The 24,003-nt window shown below is 37.8% G+C and overlaps 1 protein-coding gene across 5 annotated transcripts in view; it reads right to left on the minus strand.

Annotated features, from left to right (window-relative positions):
- CEP85L (centrosomal protein 85 like) overlaps nt 1-24,003 on the minus strand; it is a 133,426-nt gene that overhangs the window by 58,120 nt on the left and 51,303 nt on the right. For all 5 annotated transcript variants that reach the window (XM_068184350.1, XM_068184352.1, XM_068184349.1 and 2 more), the window contains exon 3: nt 4,255-5,021. In XM_068184350.1, coding sequence (XP_068040451.1) covers nt 4,255-5,021 — 767 coding nt within the window. The remainder of the gene's footprint in view (nt 1-4,254; nt 5,022-24,003) is intronic.

Consider the following 24,003-nt stretch of genomic DNA (forward strand, 5'->3'; position numbering starts at 1 on the left):
TATAATAGGATCAGACCTTAAGAAATGCCATTGCTTGAAAACATAGAGCCTTTTAATTTAGATTTTATGGCCTCCAAGTTCAGTAAAAGGGAAATGCTGTGGTGTGTTATAAGCGTATTTTTCTCTTAATATAGTCCTTATCACACATTTCCTTATTCAAAGATCAGCTGTATATTGAAAACAATTAAAAAATTAAGTGCGTAGTAAAATATAAATTCTGCATGGAAACTGTTTTCATTAAAGCAATATTTCTTTGTTTCAGTGCATAAACTGAACTCCATAAACTGAAGAACTGCTAAAATCAGTTCCTAGGAAATACATAGGAGAATGTTTTTTTTCAAAAAGCACACATTAAATAACTCACATTAGCTAAAGAAATGAATTTTCAGATGCAACTCCATGATGTTACACAATAACCAAAGACCAGATTCTCCTTGCAGATTTATTTCTGAAATGTACAAACATCACACCCACAGCTGAAGGATGCACCTTCTCTAAGAGGCATTCTGTTGTTCCACAGCACATTTTCTGCAGTTGCAAAACTGACCACATCCCGAAGGACAATCACAGTGTAGCTGTAGGTCTTCTATCCAACACTCTGAGCTTCCCTTACAATGCACAGGAAATTTTATTTACAACCCATGGTTTACAACTGGAATGGAAAAGCCACATGATAGGCATTACAATTTGGGGAGCAAAGTTCTAAGAAAAAACACGGAGTTCAGTCAACTTCAGACTACTAAGGAAGCAGAGAATCTTAAGCTTGAAAGTAATTAACCTTAGAACAGCTTTTGAGGGGTGTTACATTATACTTTCTGTTAGTCTTTAGAATAAACAAATAGAAAGCTTGAAAAATCAACTCTGAATTCATGTTTTCTATGGTCAACTGCCTATATTAGTCTGTGAGGACATAGAAACTTATTTGTAGTGTGCATTATTAAGTCCAACAGCTGTTCCTGAACCATCAGTCCTCAAAATCAACTCAGGAAATTGTTGCTGTCTATTCTTACTTCATTAGAGATAGGCTGGCAGAAGGGGAGGCTACAGAGTTCAGCTATCTTAAAGATGCACAAAGCTGCTCGAGATTAACAGTTAAAAGCAAAGTTTGTTGTATTCTCTGTTCATGGCAATAGTAGTTTTAAGGAAAAACAATAATAAACTGATTTTTTTCAGTCCTAGAAAAACCACTACATTTCCATCAGGATATATATGTATTAAAAGCAAAAAAGCAAAAGTAATCCTCACTAAAAGGAAAAGAATAATAAAAAAATTATATAGAGCTGTGGGTTTTGCCCTTTTTATAAATTATCAGCTTCCTCTTATGCCTTCTACTCTGTCTCTTAGATATATATTCCATTTGGGATTTCTTGGTTTGTCAGAAATAATAAAATAGCAGTTCCCAGGTACATGTGATCTCTGAAAAAAGGCCGCACCAGAACTATGCTGAGGTTTCTTTTAAAAAACAGGTGTCAAGACAGGAAGAATCATTCTCTTTTCTTCATTGCTTCTGGCATCTCTCCTCCTTACAGGTGTAACCTCTGTCAGAAAGACAGTAGGGCAGCGAGGGACAGCAGGGGATGGCTCTAAGAGCCCAAAGGCTCACTGCTCTTGCACATGCTTTAAAACAGATCCCACTTCAAGGCCCAGCAATATGTTTCCAGATCATGCTGATGGAAGTGCTTGCTAAGGCCATCAGGAATTTCCTCCAAAAAGATGTAAAAGTTAAAGGTGGAAAAAAACAAAACAAACAAACAAACAAACAAATATCCCTAAACAAAACAAAAGGCAGTTTTAGACAAAATGTCAAATCTCAAAAACCTTAAAAGGTGCAGCACTGCTTGTAAATCAAAGTCAAAGATAAATAATGCTTGTGTTCCCCCTGCTGGCTCTATCCCTCAAACACAGCTCAGTAGCAATGCCTGCATGGATGAAAGTTTTTGAGTAACTGTAATAACACATACAGGGCTTCATCTGTTTCAAACATTTAAATTTGCCTTCATACTGCATTTGAACAAGATCAGAGGGAGAAAGGACTTCTGATACATGAAGGACAAAAGCTGGGAGTTCTTTTGATCTAAACAAAAATAAATTTCTAAAACACCTATCCTAAACAAAGTGTTTTAAAGGCACATATAAGATGATGAAGAGACCTATGCCTAAATGAAGTAAATAAGTAAATAAAACTTGTGAGACACCATCTGGAGTACTGCATACAGGTCTGGTATCCCCAGCATAAAGAACAATGTGGAACTGTTGGAGCAAGTCCAAAGGAGGCCACAAAATTGGTAAGAGGACTGAAGCACTTCCCCTACAAAAACAGGCTGAGGAAGGCAGGGCTCTTCAGCCTGGAGAAGAGAAGGCTGAGTGGAAACCTCATAGCAATCATCCACTATCTGAAGGGGGCCTACTGGAGTTCCTTCACAGAAACTGTAGTGATAGGATATGGAGTAATGGGTATAAACTGAAAAAGGGGAAATTTAAGGCAGAATATTAGGAAGAAATTCTTTACTGTGAGAGTGGTAAGACACAGAAACAGGTTGCTCAGCAAAGTTGTGGATGCATCAACCCTGGCAATGTCCAAGGCCAGGCTGGATAAGGCTTTGAGCCACCTGGTCTACTGGGAGGTGTCCCTGCCCATGGCAGAGGGTGTTTGTACTAGATTATCTTTAGGGTCCCTTCCAACCCTTAATATTCTGTCATTCTGTACATTTAAATCCAAGAAGAGAACAACCAGGCACAGTAATCTGATCATAAACCTCACAGGCAGCACCACTGGTGGCTGCAGCCAGCTACATATCTCAAATGTTTGGGAAGACCTGAATGAATGGATAGACCAAACTCCCTGATGGTACCCTGCTGTCGCTTCCCAAACCCTTCATGTGCTCCTCAATGCCACCAGCAGGTGCCAACTGCCCAGAGTCCAGCTGACAGTACCCTGGACCCAGCCTCAGCACTGAGCCCATCTCTGTCAGTTCAGTTCTGAGAGGATCTCATCAGCCTCAGCTCCCTACCTGGGGAATTTATCAGCATCAGACTCTTTGAAGTGCTCAGGGAAAGATGAGGGCTTCTGCAGCAATAAAGGTGGCTACCTGCAACAATGGCAGGTTTTTAGACAAACCCTTAGAGATTACTATTCATTTGACCATATTAATTTGCTTCGATTTTCTTCAGTTAAAAAAAAAAAAAAAACAACCCCATAAAAACCCAACACAACAAAACCTCAAAACACCACCAAAAACCAAAAGCAGATCACCATTAAGAGCAAAATTGGATGTTAAGAATCTCTAAACTTGTCATTCTTTCCATCAATATACAACAGAAGGAACAACAAAACTTGAGCATAATTCTTTGTAAATTACTTAAGGTACTTCAGTCTGAAGAAAACAGGAAATCTGAACATACTGCTAGATTATCTCTGCTGAGATAATATCCTCGTCTAATCCTAAAATGCCTTTCAGAGAAATTTATATATTGTAAACTGGGATTTTTGTGTCAAGCCAAGCCAAACTTACTACACCTGTAAACGTGAACATGTAGATTTTAAATACTGCCATCCTTCACAAACTGTATTTCCCCATTAGGGGAAGAGCTGGAAACAAAGACTGTGAATTGCAATGTTAGAAAGGGTTACCTACCTCTTAAGCACTATGTGCTTGATAACGTCGATATAAAAATATTTCAAGTATGACGCCTCAACCACACATACCATCTTATTTAAATAAACCAGATTTGTTGACCACTGTTAGTTGATTTTTATTAGTTAAAAAATAAGCAGTAATATCAAACTGAATTCCATTTTTAAGTGCTAGGCATAAGGAGATTTAATATTCATTCACCCTTGCACTACACAAAAGTCATTCTTATTTTGCTGAATGCATAAATGCAGCCTCTTTGTAATCCCATTCAGATAAAAATACTTTCACATTTCCCCCACTATACAGTTACACTAAAACTACTAAAAAGGCTATTTGGTAAATCTCTTCCTGTGCCCAGCTTCACGTGAAAATGTTAGTTCATGCAGGCAGGCACAGTGAATCAGAGTAAAGTGTAAGCAGACAGCAGAAATAAAAGAAAACCCAACAAACAATTAATATTGAGAAACAAGCAGCAACAGCCCCAACCAAAGCTTAAAAAAACCATCACCTGGTTAGGAGGACCTGCTCCCTTTCCTGTTCCATTTAAAACTGCCTGTTATTCCTCAGGTATAACACAGGATGCCACATGATGGCAGCAAACACCAAGCTCTGGCCTTACCTGCATAGGCTGGTCACCTGCTGCTCTAAAGTCTTCAAGCTGCTGCATGTGCCATGCAGGCACACTGCAGGGCTCCTCAGCAGGCCTGCAGTCCAGGGGGTTTGCCCGTAGCTGCTCCTTGAGCCACATCTGAGTCCTCACTGCCGGCTGTATGGGAGCTCCGCTCACAGCCTGCTGTCCCAGTGTCGCGTATCTCTGGCCAAAAGCTTCGCAGCCGCCCGCCGTAGGTTTGCTTTCAGGTAAGGCACTGTAGGTCAAGTCTAAGGCATGTCTCCTACTTGGGGAATCTGAAACAAAGTCGTCTTTGCTGCACGTTTCAAATTTGTATTTGCAGTCCAGTAGAGAAGATCGTTTTTTCCCCATTTCTTTGTCCTCAATTTTTAGCAACTCCATGCTGTCACACAAACAACTTGGCCCATTTATCCTTAATTGAGGTGGCACAGCTTTGTCTGTACCAGCCCTGTATTCCACTGAATGACTACTTCCATCTTGGCTGAAATTATTTGGTGAGCTGAGTTTAGACAAGGAGGACCATTTTCTTACGGGTCTTGCATCTTTCATGTCAAGAGAGCTGTCCAGGGCTCCCTGATTTCTGCCTCCTCCTGACCGTACAAAGCTTGTACTCCATTTTGAGCCATCAGACTTGAAAGCTTCTCTGTGTTTGGAAAGTGAAGAGCTGCCACTAGACAGCATCACATGGGCAGTGGGAATAGAAACCAGTGATCGGCTGGGCTTAAATGATGATGTACCACTTGAAGTTGAATGATCTGTGAAGAGAAATTTATCACGTAAATAAGTGTAACGCAGAGCTCATTAACATTAGTTCAGATAGGACAAAATATCAAATTCAAGGTGAAATGCAAAAATAGAAGGAAAGAGGTTTCTTGACAAAATAGGGCCTTCTAGATCACTCTAAACCATGAGAATGGAAACTAATTAAAGTGGGAGATTTTCAAGTTTATTTTACTCAGGTGTCATGATTACAAAAAGAAAAGTGCACTAAACATTGGCAACAGCAGCTTTAGATAAAATTCCCAGCCTGTGAGCCAAAGAAACCATTGCCAGCTTTAAGGTGGCAGAATGGATTTCTTCCCCACTCCACATATAATAGGGAGCTTCTTTACCACAAACAGTAGAGGTGCTCAGGAGCCCCAAGACTGGTTCCTCTTCCATCACCCCTCTTCTCATTTTTTTGAAGGCAGAACAATTCAATAACTGCACTTTGTAAAAATGGCAGTGCGGTAGACAATTCAGTTTAATAATGGTCACTTGGACAGAGTTATTCATCCATTCTGGATCTCACCAATTTCCAAGTATGCTTCCTGTGCTGTGTTTGGCTGGGAAAGATTTAATTTCTTCCACAGTACCTGGTATGGGGCTGCGTTTTGGATTTGTTCTGGAGACTGTGTTGGTGATGTAGGGATATTTTAGTGCCTGCTAAGCAGTCCTTACACATAGTCGAGGCCTTTCCTGCTTCTCACCCCACCAGTGAAGAGGCTGGTGGTGCACAAGGAGCTGGGAGGGGACACAGCTGGAAAAGCTGACCACAACTGACCAAATGGATATTCTGTATCCTATGGCACCACGCTCAGCAATAAAACTAGGAAGAAGACTGGTTCGGGGGGCTGCTTGCTGAGGCAACAGTCAGCTGGTGGTGACCAATTGTTTTCATTGGCAGCTTTTCTTGGTACTTATTTCTAGTTACTTTTCTCACAGTGTTTTTCTTCAGGAAAAGACTCTCAGGGAAAGCAGGGATGGAAATGCACAGAAGAAAGAAATGCATCTCCTCTTGTACAGGTAACTCCTTAGCTTGAGGCTGCTGGCTTTGTAACATTCAAGAAAACTAACCTTTGTACTAAACCTTACCTAGAAGCTGAATCTGACACAGCACAAAGTCAGTCCAGCAAAGGCCGCTGTCCCAGGCCTTTTTATATCCAAAGAAAATAAGAGTGTATTAGGATTCAAAAATAACTGACCTATGTTTTAGGTTATGTAGATTTCTAGAAGTGGAAATGTTACATCTGCAAGAGAAAAGTAAAATAAATCCTGTATACACCTATCTGTAAAACTTAATAGAGTAAAAAATATATAATAGTATTTAATATAGCATCTTCCATATAAAATACTGACTTAATGTTACCCATACATGGTTTTCAAACTAAAATTAAAACCAATAATAATTAAAAATATATTATCACCTTCATTTATTAGATTAAATGACTTATTAATATGTGATTTATTTTTCCTTCTTCTAAATTAAATTAAATTAAATTATTCTAATTTAACTAAATTCTTCTAAATTATTCTGTGGTTTATTTTTCCTTCTTCTAAATTTAATTAAATTAAAATTAATTAATTTTGAGTTAAGATTTAAACTTCTTTGCTTCACTTCCAATTCTAAACTCTTCAGGCAGATTTGAACTTGGAATGCCATTTATATCCAAGTACCGCTGATGGATGTCTCCAATAATTTGTCTCAAAGAGAAACACAGTTTTGGCTTCAAGTTGTCCTAATTAGTCTTCCCATTAACGCTCACTGAAACATATGAGAAAATTCACACTTTTTCTTAGAGCATATTGCTCAAGTCTGCCTTGCCTGCAGGCTCAGCTGGAAAGAGAACCAGTCTGCCTTTGGAAACATCTCACAACACAAAAAGCAGGAAATTCGTAGATTTCATTGAAAATAGGAGAGAATACAGACAGCATCATGAAACTTAAGAGACATTATTTCTTCTGTAGACACAGGAATAAGCTCCATCTGGCCAAATCCTGCCAAAGACTACGTTATCCAAGCAGCAGGTTTTTCCCTCGCAGACAGGTGGGGGTACGCAAATGCCAGTTCAGAACTGAAAGTGCTCTCTCCTTGGGATTACTTGGGGTTTACTTCTTGGATCTGGTATTTATTTGAAGATTACAAACACTCTCAAACATGGCTTGTGTGTCTCCAGAATCTTTCAAAGCTTAAAACTGCTCTCTTTAATGAAAGCCAAAAGAGACATGAGGATAAAAAAGTAGCTAGATGCTTGCTACCGGTTTTCCTTTCAGCAGAAATAAGATTATATGACAATTTTTTCTTCTCAATTATCCTAGTAACTTTTCCTTGGTCCCATAAGAAAACTCCCTGGAGTACTTTTCTAATAGGCATGACATTTTAATATCTGATCCAGAACTTCCAAAGCCACATAAATAAGAGAATTGAAAGAACGCTATTTTAAAAACACATTACAAGACTTCTACCACATAATAACAGCAGATGGAATAAAAAAAAAATGAACATTTCATATGGCTTTCTTGCCATCTTGTGTTACAGTTCTGAAATATTTAATTACTGCTTATCTGGCATAGAAAATGATGTAACAGAACCAATTTTGGTCTTAATAAAAAATTAATCACAAAGAGAGAGCACAGCAGGCCCTTTCTTCTGAAAGAGGGGTAGAAGAAAGAAACTCTTCAATATAAAGTTCATTAACACCTCCTACTCATTTGCATTTTCCTGTGCTATGCTTTTTTAATTACTGGAAGAAAAACCTCTGAAGTAATTTCTCAGGCCAGACACACCACCCTCATGAAGCTACTTAAAATCCTTATCTGTTGCCCAAAAGTCAGTCAAAACACACGAGTCAGAGAAGGTGCACTGTAACCCTCAACAACTTCTTAAGCTGCAAAATGATACCAGCGCTATGGGAACTCCCATGTAAGATACACCTCTGACAAATTTTTCACTATTCCAGATAAGATATTATCAAACAATAGCAGAGTAATCAACTAATGCAGTTACTCAATATTAATCAAAATGTATTTGATACAGGTGTTTATGGGATGCATGTGTATCTAATGCCACTGAAAAGCAGTGAATCTTCCTTGTGTGAAGGACTTTGGTATTTTATCCAGGGTATAATTAGAATGCCCTGATCATGGAGAAAAACACTACTACTAAAAACAGCTGACTTTCACTTCCTGTCCTCCCTTCCCACCCACCTCCCAAAACACTGACATAGTTTACCCCAATCCAGGAAAATAAACTGAATTATTCTTATTCTATACTAACTGAGCAGAAGATAAACAGGGGAAGACAAGCCTCCATTATACAAATTGAAGGTCTTGATTCTGGCTGCAGTTTAGTGAACTACAGCTCTGGTATTCATTATAAGACCTCAGTTCCTCTGAACTGTTCTGTACCTCTTAACTGCATGGTCCTCAGCAACAGGCTCCAAATAAATCCCACATCCAGCATAGGACTGAAGGAACCACGGGTCTTCCATCTACCATGCAAGCACGTGAGTGCTTCCCATAATCTCCAAAATAGCTATTTTCAACAAGAAAAGTGTCTAACTCTCCTGGGAGTTGTCTGAAAGACAAAGACATTGGGATGATGTGCCGTGACAGTAGTATTGACACTACACGTGCATTCCTACCCAGCTACCTACTCACAAACTGGACATGCCTTAATGCAACAGAGATAATCAGATGAGCCATATGAGACATTTCAAAGTGGCCAAGCAGGAGGCCAGTTCTTGTAAAAAGTCCTAAGCAGACTGACTCATCACCCTCTGGAAGCAAAAGCATGCCTTTCCAGGGCGCAGCAGCACTCAGAGGAATGGTTTGGGGTTGGTTGGTTTGTTGGGTTTTGGTGTTTTTTTTTGTACTATCTACAATTCTTCATCATTCTTTTTACAAGCCTTTTTCATATTACTTCAAGTTTACTATGTCGAAATATGAGGTGAATGAAGGAAGGAATCTCTGCAAATAACTCTCTTCCAAAGAATAAACAAGAACATGCATCACAGAAAGCTGAGGCAGAAAAGGAAGCACTGCAGACAAAGCAGGGAACTGTTCTGACACTTAACAAGTTTTGTATGAGAAAGAATTCCTAAACATTATCTGTTTATAAAGTTCTGTGCTTGAACAGCAAGGAACTAATATAAAAGAATAACTAACAAAAAAAACCCTAAATTAACTAAAGTTAATTTTAAATAATATTAAATGCTAAAATACTTACTGCCAGTAAAACATCTATGCCTTCAAAGCAGAAACAGTCACGTGGTGTTTAGAAGCAAGTCCAATTAATGTCAATTGGAAAAAAGAAGGAAGTTCACTGCCTTCCACCATCACCATCACTGTACTGCCAGTATCAATCAGAATTCTTTTACATAAGATGTGGGTTGCAAACTCCAAGTCAGTTCTACTTTGTTTCACATTAATTGTATGGGATTTTCTGTAATCTACTGTGTTTCATACCAACGGAATGCAAGTTGTACCTAAAAACTTGCTAGTTTTAAAAGGTGAAGGAATTTAAAAGCTATGTAATTCACAAATAATTTGAACAGCACAGTGCTGAATAATATGAATGTGAACTTAGAAGGTTGAAGGTGAGATGGGATTTTCAAAAACTGAAGCAATTTTGTTGCTTTTAGGATTTTGTTTCAGATGAAATACTGGTAAAGCTACTATCCCTGAGCAATGTTATTACAGACAGGTGGAAGAAGGAATAAATGGTATGACAGCCTCACAGGCCTCCTACAATGTAAAGATATCAGAAAATACTACAAGGCAATTTTAGAGGATTTTTAGTAAGTAGAGCAGAAAGCTATGCTGGAAAGAGTAAAAGCTGCACTCATAAGTACCAGGATGGCATCCACACTTATGCAAGGAAAGAAATGCAGAGGTAACACTGAGTTCCAGCAAATGGCAAATAGCTTCTTAGACATCCTTACAAACAAAGGGAATGCTATGTACATATGAACATACTTGAACAGATATATCCCATCTAATTTATTAAGACCTGGCCATTTGGCATCCATCTTCCTTATTCTTCTCCTCTATGGTTAATGAATTTGCTTTTCCCCCTCTTGTGACTTCTCATTCTTTTCCACGCTCTTCAGGCAAACACACCTTCTCCCTTATTTCACAGAGAGGTGATAGGGTAGCAACAATCATACTCAGAGTAAGTAATGAGGACAACAGTCTCAATTTGCAAATAATTCAAAAAAAGGGCAGTGAGAAACAAGTATGTTCTAAAATTTATTAAAGCTTAACAAAAACTGTCACTGAACAAGAAAAAATTATACTTCCTCACTGAGCAAATGAAAAATATTTACTCAAAGAAAATAACTTGCATTTCCCTATTTTTGCATTATTCACATCCTGTTTTCAGCTTGCCATGTAAAAGGTTGCCTTGCTTCACTTAGATTTACCTGAAAACACAGTATTTTGCCTAGAAAACAGTACTGACAAGGAACGTGCCTTATAGAAGCTACTACTCTGTATTAAGTTGTAGTATTTCTGGTACTGAAATACTCTTTCACAAATCCGCTCTCTGATGAAGTCTCATCAGGGCAGAGCCAACACTCACCAGCTTTGATTTATTTAAAGAGTGTTGTCCCATGCTTGAGAGGTCATCCCTGTACCTTAACATTGGGTTCCCACCACACCTGAGATAGCAGACCTGGCAAAAACCGCATTAGCAAAGTTCTTAATATTCCAGCAGCGAAAACAGACAATGAAGTCACACAGTGGGCCACACCTTCATATGATCTCACTTTAGCACTACAAATCAATCTCTGTATTCCACATCCCATTTCAAGAGCCAAAGTTCTTAATTCCATCACTTAATTTAGATGACAAGAGGCAATCTGAGCATCTTCCCAAAGAATTTCACAGGGGTGATCAAAACAAAATCACTACCAAAATGAAGCACACAGCAATATAACATTTACTTTTCTGATCCTACATGATCAGTTAAAAAAACACTTCACAGGAGACAAGCTCTGTAGAAAGTGTTAGTTTACTCCTATGTGCCACTGCAGTCAGATTTGAGGTCAAAGTTCTCAGTACTAACTGATATTAAAATACATTTGATAGAATGACCTGTCATCCAAAACACTCCTCATTAAAAGTTAATACACATTCCTCTGACTTATATAGCTGGTTTGGGTTTCGATTTTTTTTGTGCAGGAAAATACTGGATAAAATGATCCACATTCTGCTTTAAAATAAACTTATTTAAGCTAGCTGTTTGGCAGTACCAATTATAAGACTTAAATAATAAAATTTTATATTTTTCATTTCAACAAATGAAACTTAACAAAAACTTCTAACATCAGTTTGTGTTTTGTGAAAGCTGACTTCAGAGAGACTGCACCAAGGCAGTGCCACAGTTTTTGATAGGGGAGAGCAAATAAAAACTCCACAAACAAACAGAAGGCAAGTGCATGTGAGTGGTATAGTAAACCTGAGGTCTTAACACTCATTAGGTATATATATGCAGAGAGTAAAAAGAAAACCCCTAAGCCCCCAACATACCAGATACACACCAGGTATATCTGTCCTGCCCAAGGGATCTAGCATAACTGGTATTTCAGGACACAAAAAAGAGTACTGCCTATTAATATTTCTGTGAAGTGCCAATTTACCCAGTATTATCTAGGCTAATAATACTCAGATGGGGAATCCACAACTCCAAAAAAGAAGCATCTATGAAAAAATTTAGTTACTTCTACTCTTGAGCCAGATCTGGGTCAACTTAGTTCACTTAAATGAAACCCAGATTCAGAATATGATATAATAGGGGACTGTAAAGGAAAGTAGCAGTTGTACAGAGGTGAGATACTGCCACTACAAAATGAAGGGAGGCATTGGTCCTGTGCAACAAGGGCAGATCTGATAAACAGGCACACATTTCAAAAAGCAGCAGGCAAAATTTGTTTTACAGGAAAAGATTATTCAGCAGAGAAAAATAAATTACAGCAAAGTCAATTACTGCAGGATTCTATTATTGTTTTCCCTACTCTACTCAATTATTCCAGATGCCAATGGTACAGAAATGTGAAAGTACAGATTAATCAAAAGAACAAGTGACAAATACAATACCATGGGATATTTAACTGAAGCAGAAAATATTTCACAGATTTTATCTGAGCAGACAGTCTAAAGCAAACAGCAGGTAAGCCCAAGAGCAAATTTTTACTCCATATCAGTCACTGAAAACAAGTTACTTATGACTGCTATTGGTCCAAGCTTGCAATGGCCATCTGCTAAATTAATCTGTAAAGAGAAAGGCTAATCTAACTTACATAAAAATCTCTTTAGATGAGAAAACTGAGCATGTTAAGATATAATTGTCTTAAAAGAATTAACTTGTTTTACCAGAGTACAATAAACCTTTTGATTTATGCACTTTGCCTCTTCAACCAAGAATATCACAAACTCAGTCAAATATAATAGCGATTTCTAGAAATACAACAGAATAAAGGATGCTCTGAACAACCATTTCCAAAAAGTTAAACTTTCCCAGCAGTAAGTAACACACACAAAGAAACATCCCATCCTCAATACGTTCTCTTGTTGTGCCTCTCTACATTCAGCTTCAGCTTTGGTGCTATTTTGCTGCCATACATGTATAGCACCTGAGAGAGAGAGAGAGCTGTGCTACAGGATGTTCACAGGCTGCCATTGAGTGGGACAACACTTTAAATAAACCACATGTGAGTACACGTGAGTTACATGCAGCTTGCCACTACAAAATAGCAAAAAATATTATGCATGCTCTATGCAAAAGAGCAAAAACCAAACGAAATTTGAATCCCACAGCATCTATCTTCTCCAACCATCTACGAGCTATTTTTAAGAAACAGTTATATAACTAAGTAGAACAATTTTTAGATTAACAGGTTCTATTTTCACCCCCCCAGATAAGAGGATAAAGCAATATTCCAGAACAGCAGTCACGTAAACAGGCAACTTGATTTCGTTGAAACAGAAGCATGAGTGAAAATCTATACTGCTACAGGGAGTATCTTTTGTAGTTAGTTGTCTCATTTTTTATAAGTCTAGATCTTAACTTGCATTTGCCCTTTCATGAAGGCCATTTACAGCTTCCAATTGCATTTTCCAACAACAAGCACTTAACAGTGAAGACATGAAGAAATCAAATATCCCCCTAGGACCTTCTTTAAAAGTAATGGCTAAAGGGGAAAAAATACTGTGGATGCCACAACATATCTGTTCTCCTTCTTTTCTGTATCTGCAAGATACCCATGCCACAAATACTATCTACTTCAACAGCCATTAGATACCACCTCTTGCTGGCATTATTTTTTCATCCCCAGCTAGGAATGACTCAAAAAAACTAGAGTTACTTAGCCCATCAGAACAGAAATCCACCCCTGCCCTCCAGAGAGGGATAATTCTAGGTGTTTTCGTTCTCTGCAAGAGAACACCCAGTACCAGGTACATACCTACCCTTTCCTATACCATGACAGGTGCAAGTTGTGCTTTCGCAGTCTCCACAAGCAACTTACTTGTATTATCCCAACTCTCTAACTTGCCTCTGATACCATCCCCTACAACAACGTTCCCAAATTAGCTAGGCTGATACCTTTCAGCAGCAAAACTACCTCACCTAAGATGTCAAGGGCAAAGGATGTGCAAGTGAAGACAAACTCATATGAGGAGTGTTAAGAGATGCTCTCTAACACAAGGATCAGAGCAAAACCTGAGGGGTCCCAGAGAGCACTATCAATCCAGAGATTTAAAACTCTGTGGTTGACCAAGGTATGTATCAATACCTCACATTTTCTTCATAACTACATGTAGAAACAGAGTCCTCAATTTAATGTTGAGTAACTTTAGAAGGTTTAATCCCACTTTCAATGAGACTGGAGTTTCTGTTTATGTTTTTAAGATAATTAGCCACTAATGACAGTTTAATCCCTCTTTCTACTAAGACTTTCTATTGAAATAATTAAAATTAATTAAATACCAAAATATTTAGATTCAACTGGTACCTGTTGTCCTCACCACAGAGCAGTGGGTCTCTTGGTTCACAGCCCACCAGGAATAGCTCTAAACAGGACCAACACCCTTCAGTTTTATGCCAGGCCACACAAGTGGGGAAGAGAGAACACACCTTCATTCTTTCTCCCAATCTCACACTTCAGCTGCATTTCCTCCACTGATCTCCCTCAGCTGAGCCTTGCACAGTAGCCATCCTCCTAGCTTACCTCTGTATTCTCACTTTGGGAGCCCCAGCCTGAACCCATAATCATAGAAGAGAATACTGTAGGTTGGAAAAAACCTTCAAGATCATTAAGTCCAACTATTAACTGAGCACCACCAAGTCCCACACTAAAGCCATGGCCTCAAGCACCACAAGATCTACATGTTATCTTTTGAAAACCTCCAGGGATGGCAATTCAACCACTTCCCTGGGCAGCCTGTTCCAGTATCTGACAGCCCTTTAATTGGCAACTCTCCCAAGTATCACACAGACTTCTGTACAATTAGAACACATGTACTTCACTCAGATGGAAAAAGAAGTCCTTTAACGGGCAGAAGCAGGTGTTGTGGGCAGCTACAGCAGCGAGGCTGCCATGGGTTCAGTGAAGCAGGAGGATACTGCTTGTTGGCCTTCACTGCTTCATAGCAGGACTGTCCCTGTCTGACTCCTTCCTCCTGCTGCGGACCAAGGTCAGCCCAGGTCGCCAAGCACAGCCAGCCTGCCTTGCTGCAGCACTGCTGCTGCTGTGCACCTCTTGGAAGCACTTCATGGGCCACAAGCAATTTACTTAATACACTTTGGGAATGCCTGTATCGAGCAGTAATCCCTTCCAAGGGCCAGAAATCATCCCCAGCAACCCTAAAAGTTCAACGGTTACCTCAAGAGTAACTTAACTCACTGGGGAAGTCTCTCTCCTTCAGATGCTGAACCCCAAATGGTAAAAGAGATGGTAATATGTTAACAGTAGCTAATATTCAACTGGAGTAGGTCTGTCACAGACCTAGCAGTCTACTTAATTACTTACTAAGATTTGGGGAAAACTCCAACAAGAAATTGGGGAAAATTAAATAAGAAACTGGAGGGGAAAAATTAAAAAAATGTTAGTAAAACCCAGTAAAGTAAATACAGAAACAAGTAAAATACAATGGTTGAGAAGCAGCTTTAGCACTCTGTTTCCTAACCTTTATATTCCTAGCTTTGCTACTCTACCCTTCATTTACCATACACTAATCTCACCTTCCCTTAAAGTTTCTTAGACACATCAGGGCTTTGATAACAAATTAACAGCCTACTCCACATGTAGGTCACCATCTGGAACTCAGATCAGGTCACAGAGGATTAACTTTAAATTGGATTTTAGCACAGCTCTATATCCTACAGAAGAAGTCACATTTTATACTTCAAAAATTAAGTATCATTATTCTATTTTCCAAGTGAAGGAGACAAACTCTTACAACAATTAGACAACAATTAAACTTTACCTGCTTCCTCCCACTGCTCTTTACACTCAGCGGTACTGGCTACCCTGGTTACATTTTTAAATTTCACAAATTCAAGCACAACAAAGTAGTAATAAACTTATGGGAAATGAGTGCAAGACCCACCTGGAACTCCCAGCATTTTCCTATAGCAAGATTCCTATTACTAACAGAAATATTTTTTAAAGCAACAGTGGCAACAAGAAAATATTCCATTGCACAAAATTGATAACAATATAATAAACAGATGTGGAAAACCCTTTGCTTTCGTGCACCATTTGGCTTTCACTCTTTTGACTTCAGGTTTTAACATCCTATTTTTCAGGCATGCCTCTGGAGCCATGGTACTATAACTACTAGTAACAGAAGTTGTTCCAGTTCTAATACAGAATTTACTTACAGCAGAAAACAAAGGAGAGAGATTCACAGTTCTGTACTGCCCATAAACAACTTTTCCTCCAGGACCCCCAATCTTGACACACTCTGAGGACTTAATTTTAGGTGTTTTTTAGAGGACAGTTTGAGCAAAGGTAAATGTTACAAAGGTGAAATTAGGAGCGTTAATTCTGAGGGTGTATTTAGAACCGAATCTCACACTCTTTGGAGGATTTCTGTACTGTAAAAAACAAGCCTCCACTCCAGAAGGGAACTATTACTTCCTTATATGTCCATCCACAAAGAAGCCATGAAGGATAATTTTAAAGGCTGGAGGAAAAAAACCTCAAACTTCATGCATGCATTAATTCTTAAGAGCATGTTTTCACTGCTAGTCTGTCTGTAACATAAAGACAGTTCTATACTATTAAAATGAATCTGTATGTCACATTTTTTAGAAGTATCCTGAAAATTAAAGGCCATTTGTACCCTTTGACAAGACTGGCTGAAAGATCTGATTTTAACCATAACCAATGCTTAAATAAACTGATAGTGAATCAGGAGAGAAACACATAATGACCAGTAGAGTCTTTTATCACAGCTTTTCCTACTGAAGAGATTTAGCTTTGTAAAATTAGCAGCAGCTTAGAACTTCCCCATTCTTTCACTGGCAATCAATTTCTGAAGTTGTTTCTTCCTCCACTTCCTATGCCAAAAGAGTTTAGTGCCCTGACATCACAATGACTTGGAAAATTTCATGATTAGCACACTAATTAAATGAAAGCAATAAATTCAACTAAATCATAAAAGTAAAAAAAAATAAGTAATTAATTATGAAAAATGCTTTAACAGAATGTTTCTCACCCTGAAAGACCAGAAGTTCCTCTGCCAAATCGTATATATGTCAGGGACCATTTGGTCCACTGAATTCATCCTCCCTGGAATGAAAATACACTCGCTATAAATTATATCAGCAGTCTCAGATTAAAAGACTGGATCTATTGTAGATAATAGAGCTCTAACGCAACTCCAACTTGCATATTTGAGATGATTTCTGTAGTCATTTAAGACAAAACAAGCTAAAGCATTCAAAACAAAAAGAAGATGCTATACACACACAGACAAAAAAAGAAGTTGTCCTTTCTTGGCGCAGTTTGGGATTTGATTGCTATAATTTTAGAAATAAATCTGGCAGCTCAATTCCCAACAGCAAAATTTACCTAGCACCTGAACAGGGATGCTGGTTCACTGCCAACATGCCTCCCTGGGTACCCATGGAATCTCCAGCACTACTGAACATAGCCCATCATGCTATCATATGCATATCACATGACATAAAAACTGCAGATATTTTAAGTGCTACTACCTGTACTGCTACCCAGTTTTAGACTTTATTTAAGCAGAAGAGTGGTTCACTGTTTACAGACAACTAACAAGCTTGAACACAAACAATCTGAATTATATTTTTCTCCAATGGGTTTAGTGATCACTTCTCTCTGCTCCCCAGGATACTTGAAGACAGAGTTTTTTATGCCCTTTTTGTCTTCTGTGATGTGCACAATTAAAAGTACAGAGCAAGAGGTGGGAGAGCAGAAAATGTTTCAATTGCTGCCTTTGATAATGGAAAGAATTCAGTGTTTACAAATTTATTTCCAGTTGTTGGCTCATACATTTGGATATTTATAGTACTTATCACTATGGCATCCAATCACATTAGCAGTGCTCTGATCCCCACAAAGAAAACAAAACAAAACTGTTTCTTCTCCCCTCTCCAGCCTATTAAGAAACACCTCAGTTAAAGTATTATTGGGCAGCAAATTTTAGAAATTAGAAATAGAACTATTTTCAAAAGGCAGACTCAATTGCAGAACTTATTTTTTGATCAGAACAAGCAGAGACCAAAGTCTGTCATAAAAGTTGGTGTGGTAGACATGACACCTGATCTCTGGTTCTGAAATAAAGTCAGTTCCATAACCACTAGCTAAGAAAGTCTGAATTGCATACTTACAGAAAGCATTTCAATTAAAAAAAATTAAATTTAAATCTGTCTAATTATGTTAATAACTGAAGTCATCTTTCACCCCAGAGAAACGCAAGACAGTAATTTTGCACAATGCGGTACCCACAGTGTTCATCAGAGCTACCCAATAGCACCAGTAAATCCCTAACACAGCAAACTGTAATGGCACTCAGCCCACATCCCGGCTACCACGATGAAATCTGAAACTCTGCAAAGGGTAGCAATTTTAGAAGCTACACGCAGATCTTCAATCCCCGCTCAAGTGGTGTAAGGTTATCGATGCACTTCAGCTTCAGAAGAGAGGTCAACACAAATGATTTTTGATAATCAAAACTACCGTGCTTCACCTTGCACAGAGTATTTTTATAATTGCACAATGCTTAATTCCCTTTTGCATCTTGGGCTAACACTTATAGGCAAATCAGACACCATTACAATATTGAAATAATGAAGTAGCAGAAATAACTGTATCAATCATGATTATAAACACTCAATGCAAGAACAGCTTCTTAACAGAACCTCCAAATATCTTTATTTACCCTGTCTTTTAGTAATACACTTTATTTTAAGATTTTCATTTATATCTTTAGTAATTATAGGTCAAAAGCATTAATGATGTTGGAAAAACAAGCATGGTAACTGTTATGTATATATATGTGTATATATATATATATATATATATATATAGGTAGATAGATAGATATATATATATATGCAAACAGAAACTCTTGTATAAAGCGTATTAATAAATCTGTTTATATAAGCACATGTAATAAAATAAACTTATTTAACCAGCCCTACAAGTCAGTAAGGTATCTCAGAAGATACCGGGGGGAAAAAAAAAAAAAAAAAAAAAAAGTATTCATACTACTTCAAGTCTGGTATCAGACTTCTGAAATACAGAACTCCAACAAGAATATCCTGCTCCATCAAGTCCCACACTTACGTCTCAATAGCTGGAATAAAACCGACCCATGTAAGCATCATCTAATTAATGTTCTTTAACTTTTACAGTAAATTAAGGGTATACTACTCTTATGGGAGTACCGTACTCCCAGAACCACACAAACACGAACTTCTGGCGGTAAATCACATGTTTTATTAATTCTACTAACTATGCTACCTGCCAGAACTAACTAAATACTCATATATAGTCATAATATTCCCACCTACTTTTGAATTCCCATTTCATTCCAAAACTTCAGAAGTATATAATTAAGAGACTATGAATTTTTCACATTCCTCACCTCCTTCCAAAATAATCCATTACAATTTCCATTAAGGACTAAATAGATGTTAATTTCCATTAAAAAAATTAAATTCCACTCATGGGTAAACACAAAACCTTCAATTTTTGTTGTTCACTCATCATGTCCACATACAGACCACTTCTTCATATTCCACAAGAAGGTTTGGTTACATCACTTACTGATATCATTCTTAATACATAGAAAAACAGTGCAACTATCCCAGACCTTATTTCACAAAGGAAAATAAGGAAAAAAAGTCAGCAGGAACAGAAGGAAGAAAGTACTACTGCACCATCTCATAAAGATATTCTAAAAGCTGAAATACTACCAGTATAAATCATGGACTGTTCCTTCTTTTATTTACGTAACATACTGTTCTTTTTAAGTGAAGATCCAAGTGTTACAAAAATTGAGCCATTTGGAACAGCAGAAATTACAGATTTTAAAACAGGAATTTGGCCAGAACAATCTTATATTACTTAACTTTTTTGATTTTTTTTTTCTTTTTTGCTTTTTTTTTTTTTTTTTTTTTTTGGGGGGGGGGGACTGACACTGAAAAAATAGAAGAACAACAAACTGGAGCAGTTGTGTACATAAAACTAAACCCATATGGGCCTACTGTACTGAAGTCCTCTGTCATAGCCTCCTCAGTGTCAACTAGTAAGATCATCTGAATACCTGATCAAGGTGAGAAGGATGTCACGTAAAGGCCTGAACGTGGAAAGCATATCTATCCTGTGGGCTGCCTGAAGTCAGATTTGTTTTCTCCCTCTTCTTCCTGAACTCCACTAGGAGAGAGGAGATAGGGGAATAACAAGACCTGAAAAGGAATACCAAACTGGGGGACATTGATATGAATTGAGGAGTGAGAAAGCAACCCAAGATCTTCTTCAGACATGTCCCAGGGAGAGCACACTTCCAGTTTTACAGGAGCCATGAATCACTTCACTCAAAGTCCTTCAGAAGCTGTATTAGACAACAGATATCCAAGCAACCACCACAAAAAATTGCACTTGTTTTCACAGAATCAGAGAATATCTTGTTCTGAAAGAGCCTCAAAGATGATCTTGTTCCAATCTCTCTGAAGTGTGTTTTCTTCACATGAGGTTTTTTTTTTTTTACCATGAACATTTTTTCTCCTAGTCTAAATGGGGCATAATTGTAAAAAAACAAAATTTCTGCACATCTTATTTGAATTCTCATTAGTCTAAAATTTTTTCAACTAGACTTCTTTTGTCTACAAAGATTTCTCTAACACGTGACGAGAACCACAACCCCATTATGGATGCCCTACTGAATCCATTTCCCTTTCTATGCACTCTGAACATATTTTTAGTTCAGTTTTCTAGCTGAGCCAATTAGAATTAAAACCTTGCCATCACTCTCAACAGCAAAGTATGACTGCATACAGATGGCTGATGAAATGAGAGAGAAAGAAGTACTTTTAACCATATCACCTCTCTAAAGAAAAGCTTACTGCAGAAACACATCTCACCCAGTTAAAAAGTGTCTGTTTCTTTAGAATTTTTATGTAAGATAGAACAATAAACTATAATACTGTCCTGAATCTCTAGGTACTCCTACAGAACAAAACTTACAAACAGGGAAACTGAAAACCTCCTGCCAGTTCATACAATAAATGGCGTTGTTGAAATCAACCAAGAAAGTTATATTTTTGAAAATACAAAATATTTTAGCCTTTGACAGGGATAGACTAATCCCTGATATAAAAGGATGTGCCACTAAGAGTTTATGAGTTATGTAAATGAAAAAAAATGCATATAATACAGTCTTCTGATTCACAGACCAACATCAAGACTAAAATCATTCTGTATGCTTAAGAATAGCAGCCCAAACACAGAGACACATTCAATTCAAGATGTATCAAAAATATATACATGTATTTAAACTCTGGTTTATAGTCTTTAGACTTGCTAAAAACAACAGGAGACAAACTGGTATACAGTTTTGTCCAGAAAAAAAAAAACAACAAACAATAACAACCCACTCTCACACCTTATCCCCACCCCCACACCCCCCCAAAAAAAAAAACCAAACATAAACATAAATGTCAAATAGTTGAATTAGATCCATTTATTTGACACACTATTCCGGGTAGTAGCAGACAAAATAAGGGCCAACAACAGAAAAACTATGGCTTGGTATGTTCTGGCTGGACGTCAGGGAAAAATTCTTCACAGGGACATCTTATAGCACTGGGACAAGGTTATTCAAAGATGTTGAGGTACCTGAGAAGGTTTTCAAGAATCAGAAAGACAAAGTCAGGGCTGACCTGGTCTATTTTGGTGATGATCCTGCTCTGAGGATAGGGCTGGAAACAGAAACTTCCTGCAGTCTTTTCCAAACCACATCTCTACAATTCAATAGTGTAAAAATATGCAGCACTAATTCTTTCCCCAGGAGGCTAAAATTCTTATTAATTTTGCATTAAAAATATCTGAACTGAACTATTTGCTTCCTATTTTCACATGAGGGTAAGCAGTGGCATTTAAATTATCAAATACCAGTTGAGTTCCAAGGAGTCAACCTACATCCAGGTAGAATTTGACACTGGCATTCAGGACTAGGTGTGTCATTTATTTAAGAGATGACTGCCATGTCATACTTGTATTATTATCTGGCAAGATGAAAGCAAATTTTTTTCCACTTCTATCCCTTTTTCAGGGCCATACTATCAAAGGCATTATGTTGTGATCTCAAAACGGGAATGCCATTTCTTCTGGGAAACTAAGCTCATGGAAAAATAACCCAGGAACCTCTGCAGTTCATTCAGTTTGTTAGCGACATCCTTATAAACTTTCTACTCAATGCCATAAGAGTTTTAAAAAAATCCAGTCATATTGAGGAACAAGGCATAAATTGTAATGAAAGAACACTTAACATGGAGGAAGACGCTAATTTATGTTTATGTCATTTATAAATGTAACTAATTCCTTCCAAACATATTTCATTTCATTTCACCGCTTTTTCTAATACGAGGATTAAGCCCTGGGAAGAACAGTAGCACAGATAACAGGAACAGAAGAGGCTGCAACTCCTGAACATCACAGCAATTCTGGAAACTAACCAAGAAGAAACTGACTTAAAATTAGAAAGGTTACTGCAGTATGTTTTCCGGTTTTCATTGTTATTACAAAAAAGTTAGAAAAAGCTGCAAAGACGGCTGGTGTCAGAGACATTTTTCTGGATTAGAGGGAATAGAACACTGCCTTTTTTCCTGCCAATCGTCTTTCTGCCTTTAAGGATAGACTTCATTTTATTCCTACAAAAACACCTAAGTTGCTTTCTAGTTTTTTTTCTGATCTTGCTATTTAACAGACATTTTAAAAACAATACAGAAACAATACACAGAAAATACTGTTTAGATGTATACAACCAACATTTCCTACTTGGGATGCCTCAGAAGTATTTTTCTGCAGACAAAGCTTGAGCATTCACTACAAAGCTATTTGTTGCTTAAGTTGTATTTACTTCTATAAGCCGAATAAGGCATAATCTTTTTAACCTAATGTACAGGATAACTATACTAGAACATGCTCCGGGGCAAAGAAGTGACCTCTGTGTAGCTGACAACACTTCTACAGTGCTGACTTTCATGACTGCCGCTGACACAAACACAGTCATTGTCATAGCAAAATCTTATCTGTCAGCCCTCTAAGAGGAAGAAAAAAACCCCAAGAGATTTCTTTCACCATGTTTTGCATTGGGAAAACCCACACCAGTTTTCTTTCTAAATTTGACAGGGAAAGAAGCATTTAAAATGGCAAAAAGGAAAAAAAAAAACAACACTGTTATAATAATAGTAATTGCTTTAAAAACAAACCAATCACAGTTCTCAAAGGAATTTAACATATCGAAAGCAACAAACTTGCACATATTCTGCCTGAAAAAAACAGGGCAGCTGTTAACAACTACCACTCAAGTGAGGTTATAGCAAACAAATGCCCCATGAGCAGACAGGCAAGCATTCTTGAGGCTTTACCCCTGCCCCCTCCATTACCAGTCCCCACTATTCAAACTGTTTCATTCTAACCCAAACCTGGGATAAGTGATCAGACTTGTCATTTGCTGCATTTTTCTCACTTCCTCTCACAGACCCCTAATTCCCACAATGTGAAGAAAGTCAGAGATTAAGGAAGTGAGATGGAGTAACCATGCTTCATGCACAAGTGGTCTCTGCACACTGTTCTTCCTTACTGCTGCTTTTATGCTGCCAAAACTGATGTAAAAATTCCATCTGACTTATCACAGGAACACAAGCAAGGCCCTGAAAAAGGTTTTCTGTAACAATGAGCTTTTATGTTCTACTTCAAAGGGAACTTTTACAGAAATTACTTATCAGTACACTGAAATCATGGCTAAAATAAAGGATGACATTAAATACATTAACTGGACTTTACACTACGAAAAAAGTTTCATCTGTGCTTACATTATAGTAGAAACAGGTGTGCTGAATAAAAACTAAGAAAGAGCAAAGTATAAGCCCTCTGGAAACAGTCTTGTTAAACTTTTAAAAACCAGAGATTGACAAACCTTTCTACGGGGGATACAAATAATCTGCCCTGTCAAGCCTCAGGCTAGAATTCCAGGCAGCAGTGGCAATGGTTTTTTTTTCTGGCTACAAGGAACTTGTGTCCTACATCCCAAATACCTACAGTCTCTCACTAAGTGCACTATTCTGTCTATAATGGAAAGTGTTAAAAATGAGTGCTGTGATTTCTTCAGATAAGGCTGAAAAGGCTACTTGAATATGTACATTAAATACTGACTAGCTACAGAGTGTTTCCAGTGCTCACAGGAAAACAGTCTAAGGCTACAACTGTTCCT

This window comes from Anomalospiza imberbis, chromosome 3, assembly GCF_031753505.1.
Source record: "Anomalospiza imberbis isolate Cuckoo-Finch-1a 21T00152 chromosome 3, ASM3175350v1, whole genome shotgun sequence".
Classification (NCBI taxonomy): Eukaryota; Metazoa; Chordata; class Aves; order Passeriformes; family Viduidae; genus Anomalospiza; species Anomalospiza imberbis.